At 41.0% G+C, this 27,647-nt stretch overlaps 1 protein-coding gene across 2 annotated transcripts; it reads right to left on the reverse strand.

Moving 5' to 3' along the window:
• Positions 1–2,909: 2,909 nt before the first annotated feature.
• Positions 2,910–26,904, reverse strand: CNGA1 (cyclic nucleotide gated channel subunit alpha 1). Of its 2 annotated transcripts, XM_061583951.1 has the most exons (7): positions 26,825–26,904; positions 16,495–16,571; positions 15,565–15,693; positions 11,838–11,945; positions 8,807–8,914; positions 6,897–7,003; positions 2,910–4,306 (listed from the first exon to the last, which is right to left on the reverse strand). In XM_061583951.1, exons 3-7 carry the CDS (start codon positions 15,675–15,677, stop codon positions 2,910–2,912), a joined length of 1,833 nt encoding a protein of 610 aa, XP_061439935.1. In that variant the 5' UTR covers positions 15,678–15,693; positions 16,495–16,571; positions 26,825–26,904. The 2 variants fall into 2 exon arrangements, with proteins under 2 accessions (XP_061439935.1, XP_061439937.1); XM_061583953.1 differs by lacking the exon at positions 8,807–8,914.
• Between the last annotated feature and the right edge of the window lie 743 nt (positions 26,905–27,647).

A 27,647-nucleotide genomic window follows, 5' to 3' on the forward strand; every position in this document is an offset into this window, starting at 1 on the left:
GAAAGAAGGCATTGAATCCAGCAAGCTCGAAACCCCAAAAGAGGCAGACTCCTCCACAGAATCGTTGTGGGTGGTGATACCGTGCTCCAGGAGGGGCTTAATACTGGGAACGATCTATCGTCCCCCTGATCAAAATGCTCAGGGAGACCTTGAGATGAGATATGAAATTGAGGAAGCATCCAAACTAGGAAATGTGGCAGTAATGGGTGACTTCAACTACCCGGACATAGACTGGCTGCATATGTGTTCCAGTCATGACAAAGAAGCAAAGTTTCTAGATATTCTAAATGACTATTCCCTAGACCAGTTGGTCATGGAACCGACCAGAGGAACGGCAACCCTGGACTTAATCCTCAGTGGGGACCTGGACCTGGTGCGAGATGTAAGTGTTGTTGAACTGATTGGGAGCAGTGACCACAGTGCTATTAAATTCAACATACATGTAACTGGCCAATTGCCAAGAAAATCCAACACGGTCACATTTGACTTCAAAAGAGGAAACTTCACAAAAATGAGGGGATTGGTAAAAAGAAAGCTGAAAAACAAAGTCCAGAGGGTCACATCACTCGAAAATGCTTGGAAGTTGTTTAAAAACACTATATTAGAAGCTCAACTGGAGTGCATACCGCAGATCAGAAAAGGTACCGCCACAGCCAAGAAGATGCCAGCATGGTTAACGAGCAAAGTCAAGGAAGCTCTTAGAGGCAAAAAGTCTTCCTTCAGAAAATGGAAGTCTTGTCCGAATGAAGAAAATAAAAAAGAACATAAACTCTGGCAAAAGAAATGCAAGAAGACAATAAGGGATGCTAAAAAAGAATTTGAGGAGCACATTGCTAAGAACATAACAACCAACAACAAAAAATTCTATAAATACATTCAAAGCAGGAGACCATCTAGGGAGACAATTGGACCCTTGGATGATAAGGGAGTCAAAGGTGTACTAAAGAACGATAAGGAGATTGCAGAGAAGCTAAATGAATTATTTGCATCTGTCTTCACAGTGGAAGATATAGGGCAGATCCCTGAACCTGAACTAACATTTGCAGGACGGGATTCTGAGGAACTGAGACAAATAGTGGTAACGAGAGAGGAAGTTCTAAGCTTAATGGACAATATAAAAACTGACAAATCACCGGGCCCGGATGGCATCCACCCGAGAATTCTCAAAGAACTCAAATGTGAAATTGCTGATCTGCTAACTAAAATATGTAACTTGTCCCTTGGGTCCTCCTCCATGCCTGAGGACTGGAAAGTGGCAAATGTAACGCCAATCCTCAAAAAGGGATCCAGAGGGGATCCTGGAAATTACAGGCCAGTTAGCTTAACTTCTGTCCCTGGAAAACTGGTAGAAAGTATAATTAAAGCTAGATTAACTAAGCACATAGAAGAACAAGCCTTGCTGAAGCAGAGCCAGCATGGCTTCTGCAAGGGAAAGTCCTGTCTCAGTAACCTATTAGAATTCTTTGAGAGTGTCAACAAGCATATAGATAGAGGTGATCCAGTGGACATAGTGTACTTAGACTTTCAAAAAGCGTTTGACAAGGTACCTCACCAAAGGCTTCTGAGGAAGCTTAGCAGTCATGGAATAAGAGGAGAGGTCCTCTTGTGGATAAGGAATTGGTTAAGAAGCAGAAAGCAGAGAGTAGGAATAAACGGACAGTTCTCCCAATGGAGGGCTGTAGAAAGTGGAGTCCCTCAAGGATCGGTATTGGGACCTGTACTTTTCAACTTGTTCATTAATGACCTAGAATTAGGAGTGAGCAGTGAAGTGGCCAAGTTTGCTGACAACACTAAATTGTTCAGGGTTGTTAAAACAAAAAGGGATTGCGAAGAGCTCCAAAAAGACCAAACTGAGTGAATGGGCGGAAAAATGGCAAATGCAATTCAATATAAACAAGTGTAAAATTATGCATATTGGAGCAAACAATCTTAATTTCACATATACGCTCATGGGGTCTGAACTGGCGGTGACCGACCAGGAGAGAGACCTCGGGGTTGTAGTGGACAGCACGATGAAAATGTCGACCCAGTGTGCGGCAGCTGTGAAAAAGGCAAATTCCATGCTAGCGATAATTAGGAAAGGTATTGAAAATAAAACAGCCGATATCATAATGCCGTTGTATAAATCTATGGTGCGGCCGCATTTGGAATACTGTGTACAGTTCTGGTCGCCTCATCTCAAAAAGGATATTATAGAGTTGGAAAAGGTTCAGAAGAGGGCAACCAGAATGATCAAGGGGATGGAGCGACTCCCTTACGAGGAAAGGTTGCAGCATTTGGGGCTTTTTAGTTTAGAGAAAAGGCGGGTCAGAGGAGACATGATAGAAGTGTATAAAATTATGCATGGCATTGAGAAAGTGGATAGAGAAAAGTTCTTCTCCCTCTCTCATAATACTAGAACTCGTGGACATTCAAAGAAGCTGAATGTTGGAAGATTCAGGACAGACAAAAGGAAGTACTTCTTTACTCAGCGCATAGTTAAACAATGGCATTTGCTCCCACAAGATGCAGTAATGGCCACCAGCTTGGATGGCTTTAAAAGAAGATTAGACAAATTCATGGAGGACAGGGCTATCAATGGCTACTAGCCATGATGGCTGTGCTCTGCCACCCTAGTCAGAGGCAGCATGCTTCTGAAAACCAGTTGCCGGAAGCCTCAGGAGGGGAGAGTGTCCTTGCACTCGGGTCCTGCTTGCGGGCTTCCCCCAGGCACCTGGTTGGCCACTGTGAGATCAGGATGCTGGACTAGATGGGCCACTGGCCTGATCCAGCAGGCTCTTCTTATGTTCTTATGTTCTTAAGATTAACAGATTTCATGTTCAATGAAGCCTCCTTATTTTGTCCTTTATTAGACTTTATTACAGATTCTGGAGTGCTCAGAATATCCATATTTCTACTCTTCGCATTCTTTAGTAACCAGAAACTATTTCAGTTTCTTCTAAATTTGAGAAATCAAAATCCACAAGAGGTTTGACAATGCTTTCAACTTCTGTTAGCCTTGTTTTCAGTTTCTGCTGTGCAGCAACATATTCAGCCAAAAGTCTAGCAAACCTTGTTTGTAAACTATCTAGCATTACTTCTATTTGGTTGACCTTTCCCTCAATATCTTTAGGATCTGTTCCTGCATTTGCAACATCTAAATCCAGCAATCCATCTTTCATAAGGATTTGCCTTCCCTTCTCTTCCAGAATGGCCTTTGCATCTGGATATTCTGTTAAAGCCTCCATTAGGTCATCTTTATATAGACAAAACAAGTCTGAATAGCCAATGCTTCTAATGTTAGCTGTCCTCCGATTTCCAGCTTTGCTACCTTTAATGTTAAGAATGCTAACCTCCCCAAAGTAACTGCCATCACTTAGGACCACATACTGAGTAACTCCATCATCAGCTACTACTGCAAGTTTCCCTTCTTTGATAATGTACATTTCTTTCCCAATGTCACCTTTTCGGCAGACATAATCTCCAGGACTGTACACCTGAGGCTGTAGTTTTAAGACTAGCTCAACCAGTAAACCAGCTTCACAATCTGCAAAAATCTGGACTTTCATTAATGTTTCCAGATGAACATTGATGGCAATTTCTGCTTGTAATTTATCTGGGAGATACTTCAATACTTTTATTTCATCCACTGCCTTCTTATTTGTCCACAAATAATCAAACCACTTAATAACTCTTTTTTCTAAGTCTTTGCTCACATTCCGAAATTGCATGTACTGTTTAATAGCATCAATTCTTGCTTGAAATTCTTCCCTTGCAGCATTCATGTTAGAGATCATAGCACCAATATTACCAACAATGGTAGCAAAAATTAATACACCAACTAAGAAGTCAACAATGACAAAGAAATACTCAGCATCTTTCACAGGAGGAGGTGTTTCACCGATAGTTGTCAAGGTCAGTGTTGACCAGTATAAGCTATATACATACTTTCTAGCAAGCCGGCCAAATTCAGGATGGGTAATGTTGGGATAGACCCATGTGTCTGTGCCAAAGCCAATGGCTTTGGAGATTGAAAAGTACATGCATGCATTCCAGTGGATAATAATTATAATATACATGACAAGATTAGAGATTCTGAATATATTTGGGTAGCTTGTTCTTGTTTCTGTTTGTTGGAAGAATTCAAACATACGTGATATTCTCAGTAATCTGTTCATTCTTATTTCTGGATAGTTCAGCCCTAACTTGAAGTAAAGTAGATCAGTTGGTACAATGGACAATACATCTAATTTAAATTGTACCATTCCCTTATATTTTTTCTTAAGTTTAATTTCTTCTTTCACCATCAAACCGTGTTCCAGGTAACCTAAAATAAAATATAAAAATTATTTGTGATGCAATTTTGTTTTGTTTTTATTGATATGGCAAAGGCTAAACAGAGATGATAATTTAGTGACTACTTGTAACTACTTGGTAAACCTGCCAAGTGGTTAGAATTTTATATTATTTCCAGTTCTACACCTAATCAGAAATCTGGACTAGCAGGGAAATGGCAAATTAACATTTGGTAAATGAACACCTGAATTCACTAAAAAATGTTTTCATAAAACAGTGAACTCCAGTGAAACCATAACTGGGTAATAATTCTGAACTATTCCCTTCCTCCTGTCAGCAATAATATCAAAGCATGCTGAAGCGCTGTTTAGTAGAATTGATTTTTTTTCTATTACAACTCTTTTTCCAAAGAGATCAGAGGCAAACATGATGCTCTTTTATCCTCACAAAAACTCAGAGAAAGGTTAGGCAGAAAGAGAGAGGGAGCTAGTTCAAATGGAATCCAACAAACTATGGCTAGTTAAAACAAGAACTAGTGACAAGCTCAATTGCTTCCTCATCCATTTCCCCCTTCCTCTTGCTTGGCAGGCTCGGAAAATACTAATTGGTTTGTTAAACCTCACCGTTTTCCTGTGACATCCAAACCAGGAAATTGTGGATGCTTCCAGATGACCTGTTTATTGAGCATTTGTCCTGATTTGTTCGTAGGGAGCTTAGACAATGTTGGCTGTTTAATGAGCATTCATTTTGATTGTTTGTGGGGACGTTAGATGATGTTGCATCAAAGCAAGTGTTATCCCACACTTTCCAGTGCATTTTCATGTCACATTCCTTATTGCAAAAAGTCTGATGTTTTGGGGAAGCGGGTGTGTTGCACAAGACCTCCCAATCAACTATAATTGCACAGCCTGAATTTGCCGGTATGTGATTGAATCTCACCTAAAAATAGCAACTTCCTATAAACTAGAATAGCAAAGCAGAGTTTGATCTTGGTTTGCAAACCTGTTTGCAAGATCAGCAAAAGCTAAAGTATATAAGCAGCAGTGTACATGCACTTATTGTCTAAGGCAACTTATATTGCTGTTCTTCATATTTTATTGTTTTAAGAATCTACCAGGTCTGCTTCTTTCATTGTTGTATTTTGTATTTGGTGGTTTAAAACAATTTTTTAGAGCACACAATATTTTTCATAGCTTTGAAGCTTAAAAGCACGCTATATTTTACCAATCCCCTCATTTTTGTGAAGTTTCCTCTTTTGAAGTCAAATGTGACCATGTTGGATTTTCTTGGCAATTGGCCAGTTACATGTATGTTGAATTTAATAGCACTGTGGTCACTGCTCCCAATCGGTTCAACAACACTTACATCTTGCACCAGGTCCCGGTCCCCACTGAGGATTAAGTCCAGGGTTGCTGTCCCTCTGGTCGGTTCCATGACCAACTGGTCTAGGGAATAGTCATTTAGAATATCTAGAAACTTTGCTTCTTTGTCATGACTGGAACACATATGCAGCCAGTCTATGTCCGGGTAGTTGAAGTCACCCATTACTACCACATTTCCTAGATTGGATGCTTCCTCAATTTCATATCTCATCTCAAGGTCTCCCTGAGCATTTTGATCAGGGGGACGATAGATCGTTCCCAGTATTAAGTCCCTCCTGGGGCATGGTATCACCACCCACAACGATTCTGTGGAGGAGTCTGCCTCTTTTGGGGTTTCGAGCTTGCCGGATTCAATGCCTTCTTTCACGTATAGAGCGACTCCGCCACCAATACGTCCTTCCCTGTCCTTCCGATATAGTTTATATCCAGGGATAACCGTATTCCACTGGTTTTCTCCATTCCACCAGGTCTCCGTTATGCTCACTATATCAATGCTCTCCTCTAAGACCAAGCACTCCAGTTCTCCCATCTTGGTTCGCAGGCTCCTAGCATTAGTGTACAGGCACTTGTAAGCAGTGTCTCTCTTCAAGTGTCTTTGGCACTTGTGGTTAGGCCTGTGGTAATTTTGCTCTTCTGAATTTATATCCTGTGCCCCTGCTCTCACAATGCCTACTTCTAGGCCTACCCCTTTTAAAATTTCATCATTTCTTTGGTTTTTATCCCAGGGGGGAGGTTTATTCCGAACCGGACCTTTCTCAGCTCCTGTCGGGTTTCCCCCCTCAGTCAGTTTAAAAGCTGCTCTGCCACCTTTTTAATTTTAAGTGCCAGCAGTCTGGTTCCATTCTGGTTCAAGTGGAGCCCGTCCCTTTTGTACAGGCCCGGCTTGTCCCAAAATGTTCCCCAGTGCCTAACAAATCCAAACCCTTCCACCCGACACCATCGTCTCATCCACGCATTGAGACTGCGAAGCTGGGCCTGTCTGGCTGGTCCTGCGCGTGGAACCGGTAGCATTTCAGAGAAAGCCACCTTGGAGGTCCTAGCAACCTAAATTTTGCTTCCAGGACCTCACGGCTGCATTTCCCCATCTTAAGATGGTCCATTCTTAGCAAAGACACTTTCAAGACACCTACCTAAGAAGCTTACCAGGTTACATTTTCTTTGTTATACATTTTAACAAGAGAAAAAGTCCAGACAGATAAAAAGTTACTGATAAGATTATTCAACAGGGCGTACTCTTACCTGTCCTTGTTCGTAGAAACATGTCAGCAACATAAATAATATCTGATATGTAGTCAAAAATCAACCACATTTCTAAATTGTTACCCTGAAGCTCATCAAAACAGGCTCTGAGTAAGAAAGGAAACAGTATTTAAAAATTAGAATTAAAAAGTAAGCATTTTGGCCATACAGTCATCAAACCAGGGGATGGAGAACCTGTGGCCCTCCAGATGTTGTTGGACTACAACTTTCATCAGCCACATCCAGAATGACCAATTGTCAGGGATGATGGGAACGGTAGTCCAACAACATCTGAAGAGCCACAGGTCCCCCACCCCTGCACTACTCAAAAGAAGGACAAAAGGCATTCAGCTAATCTATAGAAATTAACTTCCATGTGTGATAGGCATGTCAATGGGATTGAGGGAGGACTGCCCGTTCATATTTCCCATTCTGAATCTGTGTGCATCCTGAGTGACCTTTTTACTTCCATTTTGCCCAGTATATTCCAGGACACAGTGGTAGCTGTGCCCATTGGGATTGGTAGAGTGGAAGGCAGGGGGCCCAATAATAGATGGAACTAGAGCCAATGACAGGCAGACGTATAACCAGTGACAAGCAGAGCCAACTAATTCTGGTTTTTCCCCCTCCTCCTCCGCCCCTCCTCTTCCCTGCTGAGTTCTAAAAGGGCAACATTGAGATAAAGGAGGAGGAGAAAGGTGACAGGCAGTGCCACCCCCTGGACTTGTAAGTAAGAAGGCAGGCAGGTGGGGGATGGCTAAGAGAAGGCTGAGGTTGATGGGGCTGTGCCTCCACTGCCACTAAAAACTCCTATCATGGGTAAGCATGACAATGCTCACACCACTTTTTCAATGTTTGCATTCATCTAAGGTCGGAACTCCTAGGGGAAATGCCCTGTAACCAATGGCAAAATGCAGCCAAAAATGTAATCAAGGTTTTAAAAATGATACACCCCAACATGGGTTAAAGTAATATAAATGTCTCACAGCACAGGTTAAAGTAGCTAAGAGAACCTGCTCAGAAGTATTATTTATCCTTTGTTCAGCTTGCTCATCAGTGCATAAGTTTAAAAATAATTAAATTTTAATGTGCTGATAGAATGCATGAGAGAGCAATCAAATTATCTCTTTGCTGTCACCCTGGCTCAAATCAAGATTCTCTCAAGCCAAATACAAGAGTGTGTAAATCAGCCCCCTGCTGAGGTTAAATCAAATTTAGTGCAGCACTCATTACAGTGAGAACATCTGTATCTAACTTTATCACATGATGGTTCAATAAATTGTCATTTTTTGTGGATTTTCTGAATGTTCAAAGCTCTCTGCCTACATTGTAGCTGCAATCATTACAACAACCCTGCAAAGCAAGTGAGTATTACCATCTCCACATTGCAGAATAGTGATGGAGAGATGTCACCTAACTATGATTGGGCTTGCCTTAGGACTCAGCCTTTCCCAACCTTTGGGTCCCCAGATGTTGCTGGACTACAATTCCCATAATTCCTGACCATTGGCCATGCTGGCTGGGGTAGATGGGAGCTGTAGTCCAACAACATCTGGGGAACCAAGGTTGGGAAAGGCTCCAGTCATATCCACACCGTACATATAAAGCACATGGCTTCCTCCAAAGAATCCTGGCAACGGTAGGTTGTTATGGGTGCTGGGAATTGTCACGTTCAGTTTATGGTGTGAATATGACCCTAGTGAATTAAAGTTGGATGCGACATTTTGTTGCTCAGATTTTTAGCCAACTACATTAGCTAGCTCATGAAGCATCTTATGGGTTCTCCCATTAGACACTGCAAAATCATTTTATTGTTGAAATGTTCTTGCTTCCTTTCATTTCTCTGTTTAAGATAAAGAAAAATACCAGTAAAGATTAATATGCTGCAGCCTTGTGTTGTTTTACAATACCTAGCAATGATCATTATCCAGTTGTACATGACAGGTAGTGTGATGCAGAATAGCCACTTGTAATACAAGTTTCCTGAGGGATCAATAACAAATACTTCTTCCTTCTCCCTAAACAGTAAGCAGAAGGAAATAATATATTAATGAGAAACTGATTCAAAATAGCCAGAATAAAAAAAAGCCAACAGCATTTTCCCATTCATTTCAATGGGTTTAACTCTACTGAAACTTAAGCTGTACACATTTATTCATGGAAGACACAGCTATCAATGGCTACTAGCCGTGATGGCTGTGCTCTGCCACCCTAGTCAGAGGCAGTATGCTTCTGAAAACCAGTTGCCAGAAGCCTCAGGAGGGGAGAGTGGGTGGGGCAATGGATCATGCGCCCCAGGCGCAAGGGGAGTTAGATCAGGGAGAGGAGTCAGATGTGGACGAGGTCCCTGGGAGTGTTGATGGAGGGGGGGACTCTCCTAGCCTGCAGACTTCCTCAGCCAGCACCCCCATCGAGGCAGATCCCGCCCCATCTGCAAGCTCCTCGCCTGAGCTGTTAGGAAGCGACCCTGCGTGCGCACCAACCCCACCGATGCAGGAATCCCCACCTGGCACTTCAAAAGCTTCCCCGCCAGCCAGCTTTCTGCTCCCTGAGGTTGCGCCATCACCTAGCGAAGCCCCATTGTCAGATGGGCCATCGGAGGCTCGCCCCCCTCACCCCACGCAAGAAGGTGCGAGAAGAGGGACTTTCAGAGGGTGAAACTTCGGAGGAGCCGTCGTTTATGGACGAAAACCTTCCCTACTTAAGCAGGTGACCACCCAGGCTCTCATGCTGAGTCAACTCTCCCCACACGCTGCAGAGACTGATTAGGTAGACTAGTTAGGGAAAGTAGTGAGTCAGAGTAGACAGATTTATGAAGCACACTGCTTTGGATGTAACCATCACACTAATAAAACAAGAATTAAACCAAACCTCGCCTCCGTCTCATGTCCCATGTCTCGGACTCTGGGCAGGACAATGGATTAACTTTGCACAGTGGGCTGCATTTCAACCAGACAAAAGGCAGACATCCATGCAGGCAAGCAAGCATGAGGCATTATCATAGATCAGGGCACCTGAGGAGAGCATGGAGCAGGGCCAGTGAAGGGGGTGGACTAGAGAGAAGGGGGTGGACTAGAGAGAAGGGGGTGGCCTAGGGATAGTCCCAAAGGCTGGACAGAGAGGCCTTGGAGCAGCCTTTCCCAACCAGTGTGCCTTCAGATGTTGCTGGACTACAATTCCCATCTTTCCTGACGATTGGCAATGCTGGCTGAGGCTGATGGGAGTTGTGGTCCAACAACATCTGGAGGCACACTGGTTGGGAAAGGCTGCCTTGGAGGCTGGATTTGGCCCTGAGGCTCAGGTTCCCCGCCCTTGTTCCATACAGTTGGTAGGCATTTGCTTTAAAATATATGTATAGTTAACCACTAAAGTCTTCCCTGTTATGTTGACTAAATAAGCTCACACTAACATGGCCAGGCAAAGACCACCTCAGGGCCCACTTCAGCTGGACTCCCCCACCCCTGGGTAGTGGAGGATGGTCCATTTGGGTGAATGGGCACTGTCTAACCAACCTCAATCTGTCCTCACCCACACCTACTTGCCCTTGTAGAACTCAGCAGGGAGGAGGATAGGGAGAAAACTAGAATTAGTTGTCTCTACTTGTTATTGTCTCTGGCTCTAGCTACTATTGATCTCCCTGCCTTCTGCTCTACCAGTCCCGTTGGGCACCAGCAGCTTCTGCCCCAAGGGCCATTAGTATTAGTATTATTAATGATATTTGTTAGTAGCTTTTTTTGAGAATGAAACTCAAAGTGACTTACAAAAAAATCTCAAAAACATACACAGAATAAAGATATCTTTATTCTGTGTATGTTTTTGAGATTTTTTTGTAAGTCACTTTGAGTTTCATTCTCAAAAAAAGCTACTAACAAATATCATTATGAGCAAAACTCTTAAAATACAATAAATAAATCACAAGACAATATACAATTCAAATATAGTACAACATATAATTAGGAGTCATCTTACAAGCCTAAGTAGATAAAAATAATTGGATAAAGGGACATCCACATGGATGCTCTTACAGTTACCATGGTAGAACAATACAAAATAAAAACTTAAAAGGTATAATCCTAAAGTAAAAAGAAAAAAATAATAAAATAATCTTTAAAATCTTTTTTAAAAAACATGCAAACAATTGCCTGTAAGAAGGATCTAGATGACTTTTTAAGGAATTAGTATTGTTTTATTGTGTGGCTGTTTTTTAAATGTAGTTTTATGTAAACCACCTTGGAAGGATTTGTATCCTGAAATGTGGGGTGTAAGTAATTGTAATAAATAAACAAATACTGTACTTCTCCATGGAGACATATTCCCATTGACCGGGGGGGGGGCAGGGATGATTCCTCCATTTGTCTGCAATAAAATTTATTAACACTAAATGGATAGGAAAATTCATGCATGTATGGTTACGAATCCCACAGAGTAGGGTCCCATAACAAACTGGTATTGTCTGTAAGCATTCCTTGTCAGTAACTAGTTTTAATGGAGAGACCCTCTGAGAGGAGATGGTGGGTGGCACACCAGGGCAATACCTCACCTACTGAAAAGGACTACTGGCCAATCCCATGCCCACAGCCACTACTTTCTGTCCACAGCACACAAACACACACTTACCTGTTGGCTGGTAATCCTTTGTAATCCTTTGGGGACCAAATGTGGCCCTAGGATAGGCTGCCAGTTGCTGATCCCTACTATAGAGGCTGGGGGAAATTATATGGTTACTTCCCATGCTAGCACATAAGCATGTCATCAGCCCAGTCCACATGCTCCTGTATGGCAGAGGTAGTCAACATGGTGCCCTCCCTATGTTGTGGACTACAACTCCCACCAGCCCCAACCAGAATGACCAACAGTCACAGTGTGGTGTGAGGACCAGCCATGTGAAGAGTGTAACCTATTCTACAGTGATAATGCATGAGAGCTTTGGAAAACACTTACTCCTCTTCCTTATTTTTCTTCTCAGGTTTATCTTTATTTCTCTTATGGTTGTCCTTATTTTCTTTGCCCGCGGCATCATTTTCTTTTTTCCTTTTACCATCAAATTTGCTGAAAAAATGATTGAAATTATATCACTGTAACAGTAAAAGTAGAACCATCCCTTCAGAAAAGGAGCTGTCCTATTACTTATTGCAATGCTTATTTAATTATCTTATATTAGTCCATCTTCGGTTTTTGATTTTCCTTTTCCTCATGAGTACCACAGAAACAATTTTACAATCAATTGCTGTTGCCATTATTTTCTTGTTACAGAAAAAGGAGTGGCTGTGTTGGTATATAGGAGCTAGAAAGAGGTAACAGACTTTAATAGATTAGGCTCTGCTGGAGGCAATGAAGATTTCAGTCTGTATTCATTGTGGGAGGGAGTGGTTCCAGCAACCCCAAAAGAGGCGGTGATCCGACTGCTCCTGAAAAAGCCCATCCTGGACCCACTGGTCTGCAACAATTACTGACCGGTAGCAAATACCCCCTTCTTAGGGAAGGTGATTAAGAGGGTTGTGGCACAGCAATTGCAAGTACTCTTGGATGAAATAGATTATCTTGACCCATTCCAGTCTGGTTTCAGGCCTGGTTATGGGACTGAATCAGCCTTGGTTACCCTGATGCATTACCTTTATCAGGAGAAGGAATGGGGGAGTGCAACCCTATTACTCTTACTTGATCTCTCAGCGGCTTTTGATACCATTAACCATGGTATCCTTCTGGGCCGACTTTGATGAGATGGGTATTGGAGGCACTGATTTACAGTGGTTCTGATCCTATCTCCAAGGTCGCTCTCAGAGAATAGCATTGGGTGATTGTCTTTCGGGGTCCTGGCAATTGTGTTGTGGGGTGCCGCAGGGTACCATCTTGTCCCCCATGCTGTTTAACATCTATATGAAGCCCCTGGGAGCGGTCATCAGGAGATTTGGGGTGAGGTGTCAGCAGTACGCTGATGATATCCAGCTCTATTTCTCTGTAACATCTGAATTGGGAGAGGCCGTGCAAGCCCTGGACTGCTGTCTGGACTTGGTGGTGGGCTGGATGAGGGCCAAGAAACTGAATCTGAATCCTAGCAAGACAGAGGTGCTGTGGGTTGGTGGTTCCCAAGTTCAGATAACTGACCAGTTGCCTGCTTTGGATGGGATAGTTCTCCCTCTGAAATATCAGGTTCGTAGTCTGGGGGTGCTCCTGGATCTATCTTTGTCACTAGAGGCCCAGGTGACCTCAGTGGCTAGGCATGCCTTTTACCAGCTTTGGCTGGTAAGACAGCTGCGGCCATTTCTGGACCAGGATAGCCTGACCACTGTTGTCCATGCACTGGTAACCTCCAGGCTGGATTACTGTAATGTGCTCTATGTGGGGCTGCCCTTGAGGATGGTCCAGAATCTGCAGCTGGTGCAAAATGTGGCGGCGAGACTGCTCACTGGAGCAGGGTATTTCCAACATGTCACCTCACTGCTGAAAGAATTGCACTGGCTGCCCATTTGCTACCAGGCCAAGTTCAAGGTTCTAGTTTTGATGTACAAAGCTCTCTACAGCTTGACCAGGATACCTGAAAGACCGTCTTATCCCTTATATACCCAGTCGATCACTGCGCTTTGCAGGTGAGGGCCTCCTGCAGATACCATCTTATCAGCAGGTCCATTCTGCACAACATAGGAAGCAGACCTTTAGTGTGGTGGCACCTACCCTGCTGAATTCCCTACCGTTAAATATTAGACAGGCGTCATCTCTATTATCTTTTTGGTGCCTATTGAAGACCTTACTCTTTCAACAAGCCTTTTAAGTTGAGACCTTATCCCAGTCTATGACTGTGCTGGAACTGCTTTCTAATATGGGCTAGATTTTATTATCTTGTGTCCAGATTTTTCATGTTTATTGTATCTGTATGCTTATTTTGTACGTTGCCCAGAGTGGCTGGATAGCCAGCCAGATGGGCGACTAAGAAATTTAATTAATTAATTAATTAATTAAACCTTTTTAAAAAATATGTTTTTAACCTTTTTTCTTTTAAGATGTCTTGAAAGCTTTTAAAAAATGTTTTTAAAGATGTTTTGTTTTAATGTATTTTAAAGTCTGTTTTTATGATGTTTTTATGATGTTTTAAAGTGTTTTTAGTGCTTTTGTTTGCTGCCCTGGGCTCCTGTTGGAGGAAGGGCAGGATATAAATCAAATTATAATAAATAAATAAATACACAAGGATTGCCAAATTCTCCACTTTTGAAAATATAAAATCCAGCAGTTCTATACATCTGCCTCATGACTTAAATCATATCCTGTGTGTTTCACTTCGGGTTCTGCTGGCCTAATAAAGGTATGTCTTGTTGCAATTTGATAAGTTCTACCATGCTAACCAACTAGAGTGGTTTAAGCAACTGGGTGAGGCAGACGCTGTAAATACCAGACTCATTCCTCCAGAAAGACCAGTGTTGTCATCAGCAAATGTATGGCTTTATCTGCTCCTTCTGTAGGTAGTTGTCATGTACGGTGTTTTCACAAACATCTGTTGGAAGCTATGGCAAATTATAATCAAAAGCAGTTGTCACTGGCAATCATCTAGTCCTCCTGTAGATGGCAGCAAGGTCTCAGCTGATCTTATGCAGTTCTGCGTAATTGTATGTAAGTCCCTTGGAATCAAAATAAATTAAATTTAATGTGCACAGCTGTGCAAAGAACTCAACTTCATTTGTTTGTGAGACGCTATACCCTTTGAAAGTCCATCCAAATCCATCCAAATCAACAAGAATTTGCCATTTACTTCAATGGGATGGAAACTAGAATTTTCAAGGGAATTTTCCATTTTCAAGCTACATAATTTGATGGAGAATACTTCCAGGCAGGTGTTTATTGTGGCATCAGTGTTTCTCTTGCATGCAGCTTTTTTGCAGTGTTCACACAATGCTGTTATTCCCCCCCCCCTTTTAATCCAGATTTTCCCTTTCTGGGTAAAAGCCAATAAATAAATAAATAAACCTGTTGGCAACAACCCATTCACAATATTTCAACAACCTATTTGCAACAGTAAGCCCCTGTATGGAAACATCTTGACATGTTTTACTCCTTCTCAGTGTTGTAGTGGGGAAGGGCCTTAGGGCAGCGCATCTGCTTTACATGCAGAAGTTCAGTCCCCAGCATCTCATGGTAGAGCTGGCAGAGATCCCTGACCGGAATCCTGGAAAGCCTCTTATAATCAACGTAGACAGTTCTGAGCTAAGTGAACCACTAGTCTGACTCAGTATAAGGCAGCTTCCTATGTTGTTATTGCTGCTTTGTCAACAAGTCAAGAGGAATCACAAACCTGAAGACCATGTTCAGTACTCATACAGCACAAGGATATATAAGGTTAGATATGGTGATGTCATATATAAGGTTAAAGCATGATCCAGCCAAAGTTAACCAATTATAAGCCCTACTAATTTCAATTGATTGCTGGCTTGTGTTCCATGTAAGTAAGGCTGCAAACCTACACACACTAGGAGGTAAATCTCACTGAACTTAATGGGATTTACTGCTAAATAAACATGTTTAGGATTGCACTGCATATAATTAAGTATTCACTAAATTGTGATAGTGAAATGCGATAGCAATATTAGTGAAGAATGTAATAGACAAGACATTAACTTCCATTGAAATGCAGATCCTCAATGAAAAATTTAGAAAAGATCAATTGGTTAGTACTACTTGCCTGCTTTCACCATCTTCCACTTCTTCTATACTTTCATTTCTGCCCTGGATCACCAAGCTGTGAACATCTGAATGTGAGTGATGGGTACAGATCACCCCTGTCTTTGTGGTCATAATTGAAGAGTATTATCTGGGAGAGAGTGAGAAGAAAAAATACCTTCAAAATGTCCAGTCTGAAGATTCGGCATTAAAACAAAGTCAGCTTGATTTTAATCTGCATAGGCATGATGCAAGTAAAAAGAAAACATGTACCATTGACTTCAAACACTCTCCCATTTAAACCAATGGGAATTAAAAGTGTTTGTGAGGCTGGTTCGCTTGGTTTTATCTAGAGTGAATAACAGAAAACTAATAAGAAAAAAATAAGAAACAAAAAGGACTATGGGTATGATCCAGCCAAATCCAAGCACATATAAATCCTACTGACGTCAGTAAAATACTGCATGCTTAACTCTCCCCCACTGAAATAAATGGGATTTGGGCAGTAATCCTAAACATCCTTGCTAGGGACTAACCCTCACTGAACACAATGGGACTTTTGTCCAAGTAGAACCATGCATAGGACTATGCTAGTAAATGTACTTCCATTTAGCTGGATCATGCCAATTATGTCATTGATCTGTTTTCTCTAGCATTATGCATCTGGAAAAGAAACAGTTGTTTCCTGCAGTTTAGACATGGTAATTGCAGTTTAGACAATGATCACCAGACTAACGGGGGGGGGGGTACACAACATATTGCAAAATAAATTTACATTGTTTCTTATTTTGTTATGCATAGTTTGCAACTTCAGCTCAACCTCTTTTCAATATTGCTCACTCCTTACATTCCATGCAACATATCCAGGCAAACTTATGTCTATTAATAACCCACTACTACGTTCCTGTGTGTCTTTTAAACAAAACTGACTGATATAGTCAAACTTACCAACCTCATTCTATTCATTCCATGTACTGCAGTAAATCCTGTATGGTAATGAAGTTGTTAGCCTCCTAGGTAAACGTATATCTATAACAAAACAAAAAAGAGAGAGCTAAGCTAAATGAACTCTAGTGAAAAGAAAGCCAGTGATACAGTCACAATAAGATGGTATTATAGCAACTGCATGTGCTTACCTTGGAAATGTAATCTGCTGTTACGTGTAATGAAGGCAATCCCTTAAACCTCCACACTGTAGAAACCACAGCCATAATGAAAATTCCAAATCAAGCAAGGAACAAATGACCCTTTCAAAGTAGTTTCAAATGGTTCAATATAAGTTAGCACCGTTCAGTATTATTCTAAGGGGAGGACACAAGCACCTAGTAACATTTGTTTGACACATTGTTGACAGATTTTCAATTAGACAGAAACACCAAGCACCTTTATTTATAGCTGCCACTCACCACCACCACCACTCCCAAAAAGAAACTATGTTTCTAGCAGCTTGTGTCAGTCAGAAATTCATAATGTTCTGATGCTGTCCCCTAGGAGTAAGAGAAAATTCCACCTGTTGCATTTCTGTATGTCATGCAATTTTCAAGGATGCAGAGTGTCTGTCAGAGAAAAGATATCAACCTAACATGAGCTTATGAATATTTGGAATATTAATAATATGAATATTATGTCAAAGGCTAGGATGCTTTGACATTCTGAAGTACTGTAACAGATATCATCCGTCCCTGGGTGTCATATCTGCTCCACTTTGTACTCCATCCTGTGATGGACTATTAGGATACAGAACAGTGAGGATACAAAACAGGACTGTTTCAGTTGGGTCAACTACCTTTGAAACTCCCTACCCAGGGAACACTGGCCAGCTCCCATCCTATTCAGCTTTCACCCACAGCTAAATATTTGCATTCTCTGAGGTGTTCATACAGGCCTGAGAAGAGGGGGACAGGGGAAGCAGAATCCCCAGGGCCTGGACCTCTGAGGGCCTGGACTGTGAAAAAACAAACAATACATTACAAAATAACTTTTGCTATCTCATTCTCAACAGACCAGAGAGTGGCAATAAGGCCTGTTGCTAAATCTCCACATATCCAACTCTTCTATAAGCACCAAGATTTATTAATATGATTCAGACATGGCAAAATGCAATATACACCTTGAGACCAGAACTACTGCATGCTCCGCAAGCATTTCCTGCAGTTCTCTTAAAGGAACAGTATGCCAGAGTGGCAGATAAAGAGAAAGCTAATACATGGAAGTGTGTGTCACCTCTTCCATTATTTGGTCTGTGACTGGAACACTTTGGAATAAATCTACATTTTTTTGCCATTGGTTTAAGGTGAAATTAACATGATGGAGTACAAATGCAAGTCTGGAGCAAAGAAGAGAAAATAAAAGCAATAAAATATTAAAAAGCAAACAAAAAAGGCAGGCTTGTTTATTCAACTTGTGCTTTGTTTCAAAATCATCATGTGATGAAGAAGAATTTAGTGAAAGCCAGTCATCAAACACTCAAGAAAAAGCTGGTGAGGATCTGCTGAAGTAGAAGAACAGAGATGCACTAGCACTACTCGGGGAAAGGATAGATTGGTCTCATATTGCATTATTGAATTTTTCATTGTGAATTAATTTGCCTGTACACTTAGCACACCAGAATAATTTTTCACATTTTCTTTCCTTTTTGTGTTGTTATGTGCCTTCAAGTCGATTACAACTTATGGCAACCCTTTGAATTAGTGACCTCCAAGAGCATCTGTTATAAACCACCCTGTTCAGATCTTATAACTTCAGGTCTGTGGCTTCCTTTATGGAATCAATCCATCTCTTGTTTGGTCTTCCTCTTTTTCTACTCCCTTCTTTTCTAGTTAATCATGTCTTCTCATTATGTGTCCAAAGTATGCTAACCTCAGTTTCATCATTTTAGCTTCTAGTGATAGTTCTGGTTTAATTTGTTCTAACACCCAATTATTTGTCTTTTTCACAGTCCATGGTATGCGCAAAGCTCTCCTCCAACACCACATTTCAAGTAAGTTGCTTTTTCTCTTATCTGCTTTTTTCACCATCCAACTTTCACATCCATACATAGAGATGGGGAATACCATGGTCTGAATGATCCTGACTTTAGTGTTCAGTGATACATCTTTGCATTTGAGGATCTTTTCTAGTTCTCTCATACCTGCCCCCACAATCCTAACCTTCTTGTAATTCCTTGACTATTGTCTCCATTTTGGTTAATGACTCTGCCAAGGTATTGATAATCCTTGACAAGTTCAATGTCCTCATTGTCAACTTTAAATCATCTGTTGTCATTCCTTTAGTCTTCTTGACGTTCAGCTGTAATCCTGCTTTTGTGCTTTCCTCTTTAACTTTCATCAGCATTCGTTTTAAATCATTACTGGTTTCTGCTATCATCTGCATATCTTAAATTACTGATATTTCTCCCTCCAATTTTCATATCTCCTTCATCTTGGTCCAGTCCTGCTTTCCATATATGTTCTGCATATAGATTGAACAAGTAGGGTGATAAAATACAGCCCTGTCTCACACCCTTTCCAATTGGGAACCAATCAGTTTCTCCATATTCTGTCCTTATCCTTTTGTGTGTGTGCGAGTAAAACCAAATACTAAATACTTGTTCTTCAAACATCGAATTAATATTAGTGGACGGTACAGTGGACAGTAAAATGCAGGAGCACTATCAGTTTTCTCAATCTCCTTTGTAGGTCCTGTTCTAAGTAAAAAAATAAATCTTTTAGACCATTGGAAACAGTATAAAATTATGATATAACTGATATAAAATACATGTCTCAAAATAATGTGGATTTTTTAAAAAAATGCAATGCAAAAACTTATGCATTTTTCAAGGTTGTTTTAGGCACAACAGCTTAATGGCTCATGCCAGGATCCAACAATAAAGTACAGCCCCCACCCATTAAAATCCGTGTCCTCAATAGCCTGTCAGTTGCCAAAAGCCTTCCTGAACAGAAAGTCTTTGTCTGCCAGAGAAGGACAACAGGGAGGGGGGCAGCCTAGCCTCTCTTGGAAGTGAATTCCACAGTCTGGAAGCAGCCACTGAGAAGGCCCTATCTCACATCCATCTCTGAGAGAAAAGCCACTCGCGCAGATCTCAAAGCCTAGGCGGACTTGTGAGGGACACTATGTTCTTTCAGACTGCCGAGACCCAAGCCAGTATTTTAGTTGTTAGATGACATATTAAATAAAAAGTAATATATTATATTTTATGCTATGCTTTGTAGACACACCTTCAGCCAGTATCTGTACAAATGAAACTAATATCCTGGACTTTCAACCCCTGCCTTTAAATATGTTAACATTTCAAGATTATTTCCTGATTGTGTAGTTCTTCATATCTTTTGCACTCTACCAGTGACCGTAGCTGAAACAGAGAGGTCATTCAGCACTCTGGCTCATGTTAAAAACTGCCTCAGGTACTATATGTATCAAGAAGAGTGCCTCACAGATTTGGGAACCTTGGCTATCAAATCAAAACTTGCAAGAAAAGTAAATGTTAATTACATAACTGAAACATTTTCTAACAGAAAATCCTGCAAAGCACTGTTAAGTGTGCTGTAGACAAATAGACTGATAATCAGTCATAAACAGTGTGTTTTGATTCAAACGTATTAACACAATTAAGTAATTTAGTAATGTAGTAGTACTAAAACTGTTAAGATTTGTGAACAGTGTTATTTTTAATAAACATATTAAGCTAACTATTCCATTCTGATGTTTTTCATTTATTTTCAATCTTTCTCACCCTAAGTCACTTAAAAAATTGTTTAAAGCAAGCAGTAACATTTGGTTTGTAGGAAGATAAGGGAGGAGGGCCCAATCATGCCTCTTGCCCTGGACCCAGTGCCAGCTGTCAACGGCCCTATGTTAATAGGTAAGTGTTTAGTTGGTTATGTACTGTTTTAAAAATTGTTTTTAATCATTGTTATTTGGTTTTTAAAAAAATATATCATCACTCTAAACACTCTTGAAACAGAGCTGGGCTCAATAAATAAATAGATAAAATAAGAGAGGTAGTGTGGTGTGGTGGTTAGAATGTCAGACTAGGACCTGGTATCCCAGGATTCATATCAGTTATGAACAGAGCTAGAGCTTGGAAGATTACTTTTAAAAAGAAATAAATTACACTTACTGTAACATGGTCCCAAAAAATAATAAATTACCATTACAATTTTGTTCTGAAGGGAATTGATCACTTTACCATTATTCAAAAGTAATCACTACAATTACAGTTAAGTTTCTTTAAAAATAAACTAGAATGCCTACAAGGTGCTGGCCTTGGATGCCGCACACCAAAGTAGTCTAAAACAACATTAAAAATAAACACAAAGGGTAGGAGAATAAATCATTTAATCCATAAAATAGCAGTGATTGTCTCTCCATTGGTAAGGGAAATGGGGAGGGAGGTAGAGGCCACCGATCAGAGCTTCACACACCAAACCAAGTGCAACTCTCTCTCTCTCTCTCTCTCTCTCTCTCTCTCTCTCTCAACCACCTTCCAGACCCTGCCCTGCCACCAACCCACCCAAGCAAACATTTTCCCCTGGAGTGCAAATTATTAAAACACTGCAAATGCAGCCAAGTAGCCAGAGATGGTGGTGGAGGCTACTTTGTGCACCAAGTGCAAACACAATATTAACTCACACACTTCACACACACACACACACACCCTCGTCTCTCACCTCCACAATTCTTCATCTCCATTCTGCTGCTGCCTCCTTCATCCACATCCTTGCCCTCTGGCTGCTTTCTCCCTCCACTCCATACTTTACCACCACATCCATTTTAATAATTTCTTTCTCTCCACTCCACCACCGTCTCACTCTTCACCTCCTCCCTCGTCGCCTCCTGAACACCCACAGAGCACGAGGGAAGAATGATGTTGCACAGAAGCCCAGTTTGAGGCACATGATTTTCATCCACAAATCAGAGGAGCAGAAGACTTCCCCTGCTTCCCTCCCCCCCCCAGTAATGCCCAAAAGGAATCCTGGAAACATTACAATTACACCTCAAAAATAATAAAATTACTCTTTGTTCTATTACAATCAAAAAGTAACAAATTACAAGTAATTCATTTCCCTAATTAATTACTTTCAAGCTCTTGTTATGAAGTTCACTAGGTAACCTTGGGCCAGTTACCAACTCTCAGCAACCTGTCTGTTGCTGTGCAGGCAATATAGAGAGGAGAAGAACCATGTACGTCATCTCAAGCTCCATGGAGGAAAGGTAGAATACAAATGCAAAAGTAAATGCATAAATGAATAATTGGTGGAATTCACAAGAACCGTTGCTTATTCCAGACAGACAATCTAAGTCAATTAGTGCAGCAGCCCTCTACATGCTTCTTTTGCAGCATCTCACTGGCTCAGTGTATTTAAGGCTTATCCCATCAGGATGCTTGTCCCATTGGATGCTAAACCTGACTCAAAGGCACAATAGTAGCCTCTGAAATACCACTTCCTTGTGGTCTGTTCTCATATTGTCTCAGTAATAAATGACACTCCAAATCACATGGGATTGCACTGAACAGATCATTCCTTCCCACACCAGCATAAGCAGCCACATGTAGAAAGCATGTGTGTGTGGATGAGCACATGTACACACACATGTATCAATACTGATGGAGGAAGGAACATTGTGATCAGTGCCACCATGCCATCTCAGTAATGTGAGTGAGACAGCTTTTGTGTTACTTTGGAAGTAAAATTCACAGATATCTCCAAATAAAGAAGAAAATTAAACTTCCAGGATTAGCCAATCTCTCTGCAAAATAGGATCGCCCACCCCTTGATTACTTGAAGTTTGTAATCTTAGATTGGAGAAAGATAGCAGCAGTGGATTTTTTTTAAATAGGCCATCTTTAAACTCTTCTTGGATCTTGCTTGGTCAGATCTTTTCTAATTCCTTTCTATCTCATTAAAGCTGTCACCATTCAAACGGTTTCAAAGATCTGCAGGAAGGCAGATGCCAAATTGTTCTGTGTTCCTGGACAGTTCCTAAAGGCTTTGATAGCTGATTGAGGCACTTCCTAAACGTTCTGAAGGAGTGTAATTGTAAGATATGCAATTTCCTAAAACCTGATCCTATGGATCAAGAAGCATCACAAAGGGTTCTACATACCACAAGTCAAGAGAGGGAGCTAAAACCACTGTTCAGATGTAACATCTTCACTTCTGGATTGTGAACAGTTTATAAAGCCTCACATTCTGCATTCTCTACCATATTCTCCTGAGGGACAAAAACTTCCTTCCCATGAAAACCAACATCAAAGTGTAAGGAGCCAGAAACTGAGAAACCTAAGTGAGGCTATTAATTATAAGTCTATGTGTATAACCAATAAAAAGAAAAATGCACCATTTTCTTTTTTAAAAAAATATCCTTTACTGATTTTCATCTCATAGCCAAACAAATGTATTTCAACATAAAAAAAACTTTGTTATGACTTTTCTTATGAGAATGTATCAGATCTGTGTTCTGACACCAACACCCACAATGTACATACAATCTGGTCTGAACAGATTGATAATTTTAGGTTTGAAGAAATATTTGCAACCAGAGCAGTTTGTTTGCTGTTATTTTGATGCAGAATGTGCAGCTTTCTAAACTGTTCACAACAGAATGTAATCTAGAACTGAAGATCACAGCAGGATCTTGGCAGGGATGCACACACAGTAAACGATTTCAATTATGATTATAATAAAAGTGCACATGCAGGTTATTTAATTACTTGCAAAAAACATATTATACATTTTATCTTTAAAATAGTTTTTGAACAGAAATATGAAAAGGTGCACATGCTGAAGCATATGATGCCATTACAATGTGTTATACTTTTCTAACTATAAGGACTCATACAAGTTTAAAATTTCCTGGCCTGTTGAAGAGGCCAGTTTATTTGTTTAATTCACAGCCTGTTGTGAAAACCTTCCCAATATGAAGCTTAAATCCTATACTCACTTTTCTGGGAGGAAAGCTGCAATGCTAATTCCACACACTGGGGATAAACCCCACTGAATTGACTTATTTACTTTTGAGTAGACATGGTTAGGATTGTGCTGTGAATCAATGGGACTTTTGAGTGAACATAGCAAAGGATTGTGTTTAGGGTTGCCATGTTCAGGGCATGAGACTGATCCTGTATCTTTAGCAGAAGAGAAAGTCAGCTGAGTGCAGGTGTTCTTGCAACATTGTGATGGGAAAAACCACAAGATGGGATTCTCCCTTCCCCCTGCACAACTTTTAAAGATACAGAAGACCTCTTGGAGGCCGGGCCTGGCAACCAAGTAATTAAAACAGTTAAAAATAACCTAAACATCATCACAGAAGGTAGGGTGGGTCCTAAAAATATACATCTTAGGTGTTGAAAGCCAGGGTAAAGAGGTGCATCTTCAGCATTTGCCCAAAGTTACCCAGATACACCTCAGTGGGAAGGGAGTTCCACAGCTTAGGGGCTGCTGCAGAGAATGCCCTCTCCCAGGCCACCACCACCGTGAGCTTCTGAGGGTGGCAGAACTACCAAAAGGGCCCCCTCTGATTATCTCAACACCCGAGAGGGTCTGTAGGGAAGGAGGGGATCATTCAGATATTTGGGACCTAATCGTTTAGGGCTTTAAACACTTCATGTGGGCCTGGAAACTAACTGGCTACCAATGCAGCTGTTTTAAAACAGGGGTTATATGAGTTCTAAACAGAACCCCTACCAGTAATCTGGCTGCTGCATTTTGGATCAGCTGAAGTTTCCAAGTCATGTTCAAAGGCAGCCCCACGTAGAGTGCACTACAATAATCTATTATTGAAGTTGCCAGAGCATAAAACACTGTGGCCAAGTCTTCTCTGTCCAAAAGGGGCTGAAGCTGGTGAATCAGCCGGAGCTGGAAAAATGCACTCCTAGCCACTGAGGTCACCTGAACCTCCAGCTGGTTCAAGGAGTACCTCCAGGCTGCAGACCTGCTCCTTCAAGGAAAGAGCAATGCCATCCAGAACAGGCTGTCTTCCCACCTCCTGGACATGAGAAATCTGTAGACAGTTGTAAACTAGATGGACCAATGGTCTGGCTCAGTATAAGGCAAATACTTACATTCCTGTCCAATTTCCAATATTTATATACTTCATTCTTGATTATTATGCTTCTGTCATGTTGAGTTCCTGCTTAGTAGTTTTCAGATCAGGATATTTTATATCTTGCTTACCTCTTTCCAGCCAGTGGAAGCTGGTACTCATTGGGACTACCAGAGCCAATGACAGGCAGAGCCAACTAATGATAGTTTTGTCACCATCCTCATCCCTGCTGAATACTATTAGGGCAACACTGAGACTAAAGAGGAAACTGACCTCCAGGGTCATCACTTCAACTGGTTATAAGTAAGGAGATAGGCCAGTGGGAGCTAGCTTGATAGCAGACAGATTGTTGGGCCAGTGCCCCATTTGCCCTAATAGACCAACCTCCATTACTTCCAAGTATAGACCTATTATCCTTTCTGGCCAGAATGAACTGGATTTGTTACATCAATATAATTTTTCATTACAATTTAACTAGTTTTCTGCCTCTGATCTGATTTATTTGTTTCCAAGTTCTAGATGCAACACTGAAATTAGAGAACACATTCTCAACCTCAGCTGGAATATTCAGAACAGTGTTAAGAACTCATCCTGTTTGTTTTCAAAAGGTACTCTTTAACCAGAACTTGTTTGCACGACACAATAAGCCAACTATGACTTACTGGGTCTATATGAAGATGTGGGCTCCTGGAGAGGAGCTCACAGTTGCTTTGCTTCTCTCTGGTGGTTTTTACTCCCACGCCATGCGAGGTAAGCTAAGGTTTGCCTTAGAGTGTTGTCTGAATCCGGGCTCCTCATTAACCATGAGCTGTAGCCCAACCTTGGCTTGCAAGCAAAGTGCAGGTGCAGAGTTTAGATGCAGGATGCTGTTGAAAATAAGTTATCTGGAACAGCAACAGGAGAGGACGGTTGTCATCAAGATCATAGCCTGCTGTGGGCGCCCTGGAGTGGTTGACTGTAATGGTCAATGGGATGCTGGAGTAGAGGTCTTCCTATTTCTCTTTCTCTTGTTCTCTCTCTCTCTCTGACAGTATTTGGAACAATGAACTGTTAACACAGACGAAAATGTCTACCATTTTAAAAAGCTACTTGACAAAACAATGGATTACTACAAGTAAATGAAAACAATTCTTCCTTGTTACAATTGCATTAAAACTGAGCATTTTGTTTTATTGCCAACATAGCTGCCTTAATCTATAGATACAAGAATATGAGCCACCCAGTGCTCTTCTCCACAGTCCCAAACCAGTATCAATAAATTCAGTCCTCCATACGGCTGTGAGTCTCCAAATGGAAGTGGGGGTCATCTTGATTCTGATGCAATAAAACACCTTTAACTCAGACCCAATAAGGCCAGCACTCCAGAACAAAGACCACACTTTAAGTACTTTATTTTGCTAGGCTTGCACCTCTTTGTTTTTTAAATTACACAATTCAGGCCTCTGAAATAAAGGTCTTAAGCACAATTTGGAGCAATTTGATTTGGAGCAAAAAGGATGGCTGTGTTTTTTGCCTTCTTCAGAAAAGAGACTCTAAACCTTTAAAAACATGTTTGCAGTTCCCTCCAAGTTCCAAGATGGAAATTAAGGATGCAATGGGATTTATTTCTGCTTAGACATTTACAGGCTTATACTGTAAAGCACATAGGTAGTTCTTTTCCTTGTGACTGCTGTCTTCCTACTTGCTGTGTAACACATCCTTTATCCCTTTCCACTCTTGAAACTTACCTGACCCCCCCCCCTCTTGATCTATGCTGTCTGCAGCTATGACAAGGAACACCGCTCTGTGGGGGTGCGGGATAAACTTCAACATTTTATTGCAGGTCCCATTTGCATTCAACATCTTGAAACTAGAACTGTAATAATTAATATGGTTAATATTCCAATTCAGCATCTGTCTTGGTTATTACAGAGCTACATATTTTCCTGATAAGGGTGTGGTCTTCTACACTAATGGGTAAATATGACCATATTTGCAACAAGTCAGGCTTCACTTATGTATATATACTTAAAGCAATCAACCACACAGAACTGTTACAGCAACTTTCCCACCAGACAAATAACAAGAATTACCTAGGCCCAAGTAGTAGCCTTCAGAGTCAGCCCTCAGTACAGGCCACATGGCTATAATGTCCAAAAACCAATTACAGATTATAAACTAGTTTTAGAATTATGGAATGAAGATTGGAATACACTACTCTATTCCCAATGGCAACATAAATAAAAATAAACAACAACCTTATTGTTGTGTGCGTGTGTTTGTCATGGACCCCAAAATCTTATTCACTAACATGCAAAATGTAGGAAACACATATCTGCTGCACCTTCGATGTTAAATTAAGACTCCATTTAGGAGGTTGCAATTTCAGCTGTAATCCTAACTCCACTTACTTGGGAGTAAGCCTCACTGAATTCAATAGGACTTACTTCTGAGCAGGCATAGTGAGGATTGTGCTATTAACCAATTTATTTATATTATACATTGGTTCCTTGACAGGGCAACCAACAAAGGCCTCCATGGTGGTTTACCAAGCGATTAAAGGAATCTTGACTCTGGTCTGTAGTTAAAAAGGCACACTGTGAAGTTAATTCACTGTGTCAGACTAATAATAATACAATAAAGCACCATCAATATGTATGACATCTTACAGTGTACAATAAGATAGGTCTCTACCCCAAGATGTGTATAGTCTAACTCAAATTCAGCATTGGGAAAATTATAAAAGAGGACAAAGGAGTAAACATAGAAAGACTATGCCATTGTTTCAGTGACACTAGTTTATGTTTAGTTACAGGCTACGAAACATAAGGTGTACTTCTAAATCTAGTTCTATTCACCAGCAGCAGCAACATGCCCCATAAATGAGATGCAGACACAGGGCCCAGACCCAGCTACCACCTCTGTATTTATGTCTACTCTAGTAACAATATTACAGGACCTAATAATGTTATGCCCAACATGGGGGTTGGGGTGTCATTCACCTGCTCATCTTCCAATGTGATATATGCTATCATCTGGCAGCAATGCCTTTCTGCGTTCTGCATAGGACAAACAGGCTAG

This window comes from Rhineura floridana, chromosome 9 (genome assembly GCF_030035675.1).
Source record: "Rhineura floridana isolate rRhiFlo1 chromosome 9, rRhiFlo1.hap2, whole genome shotgun sequence".
NCBI classification, from domain to species: domain Eukaryota; kingdom Metazoa; phylum Chordata; class Lepidosauria; order Squamata; family Rhineuridae; genus Rhineura; species Rhineura floridana.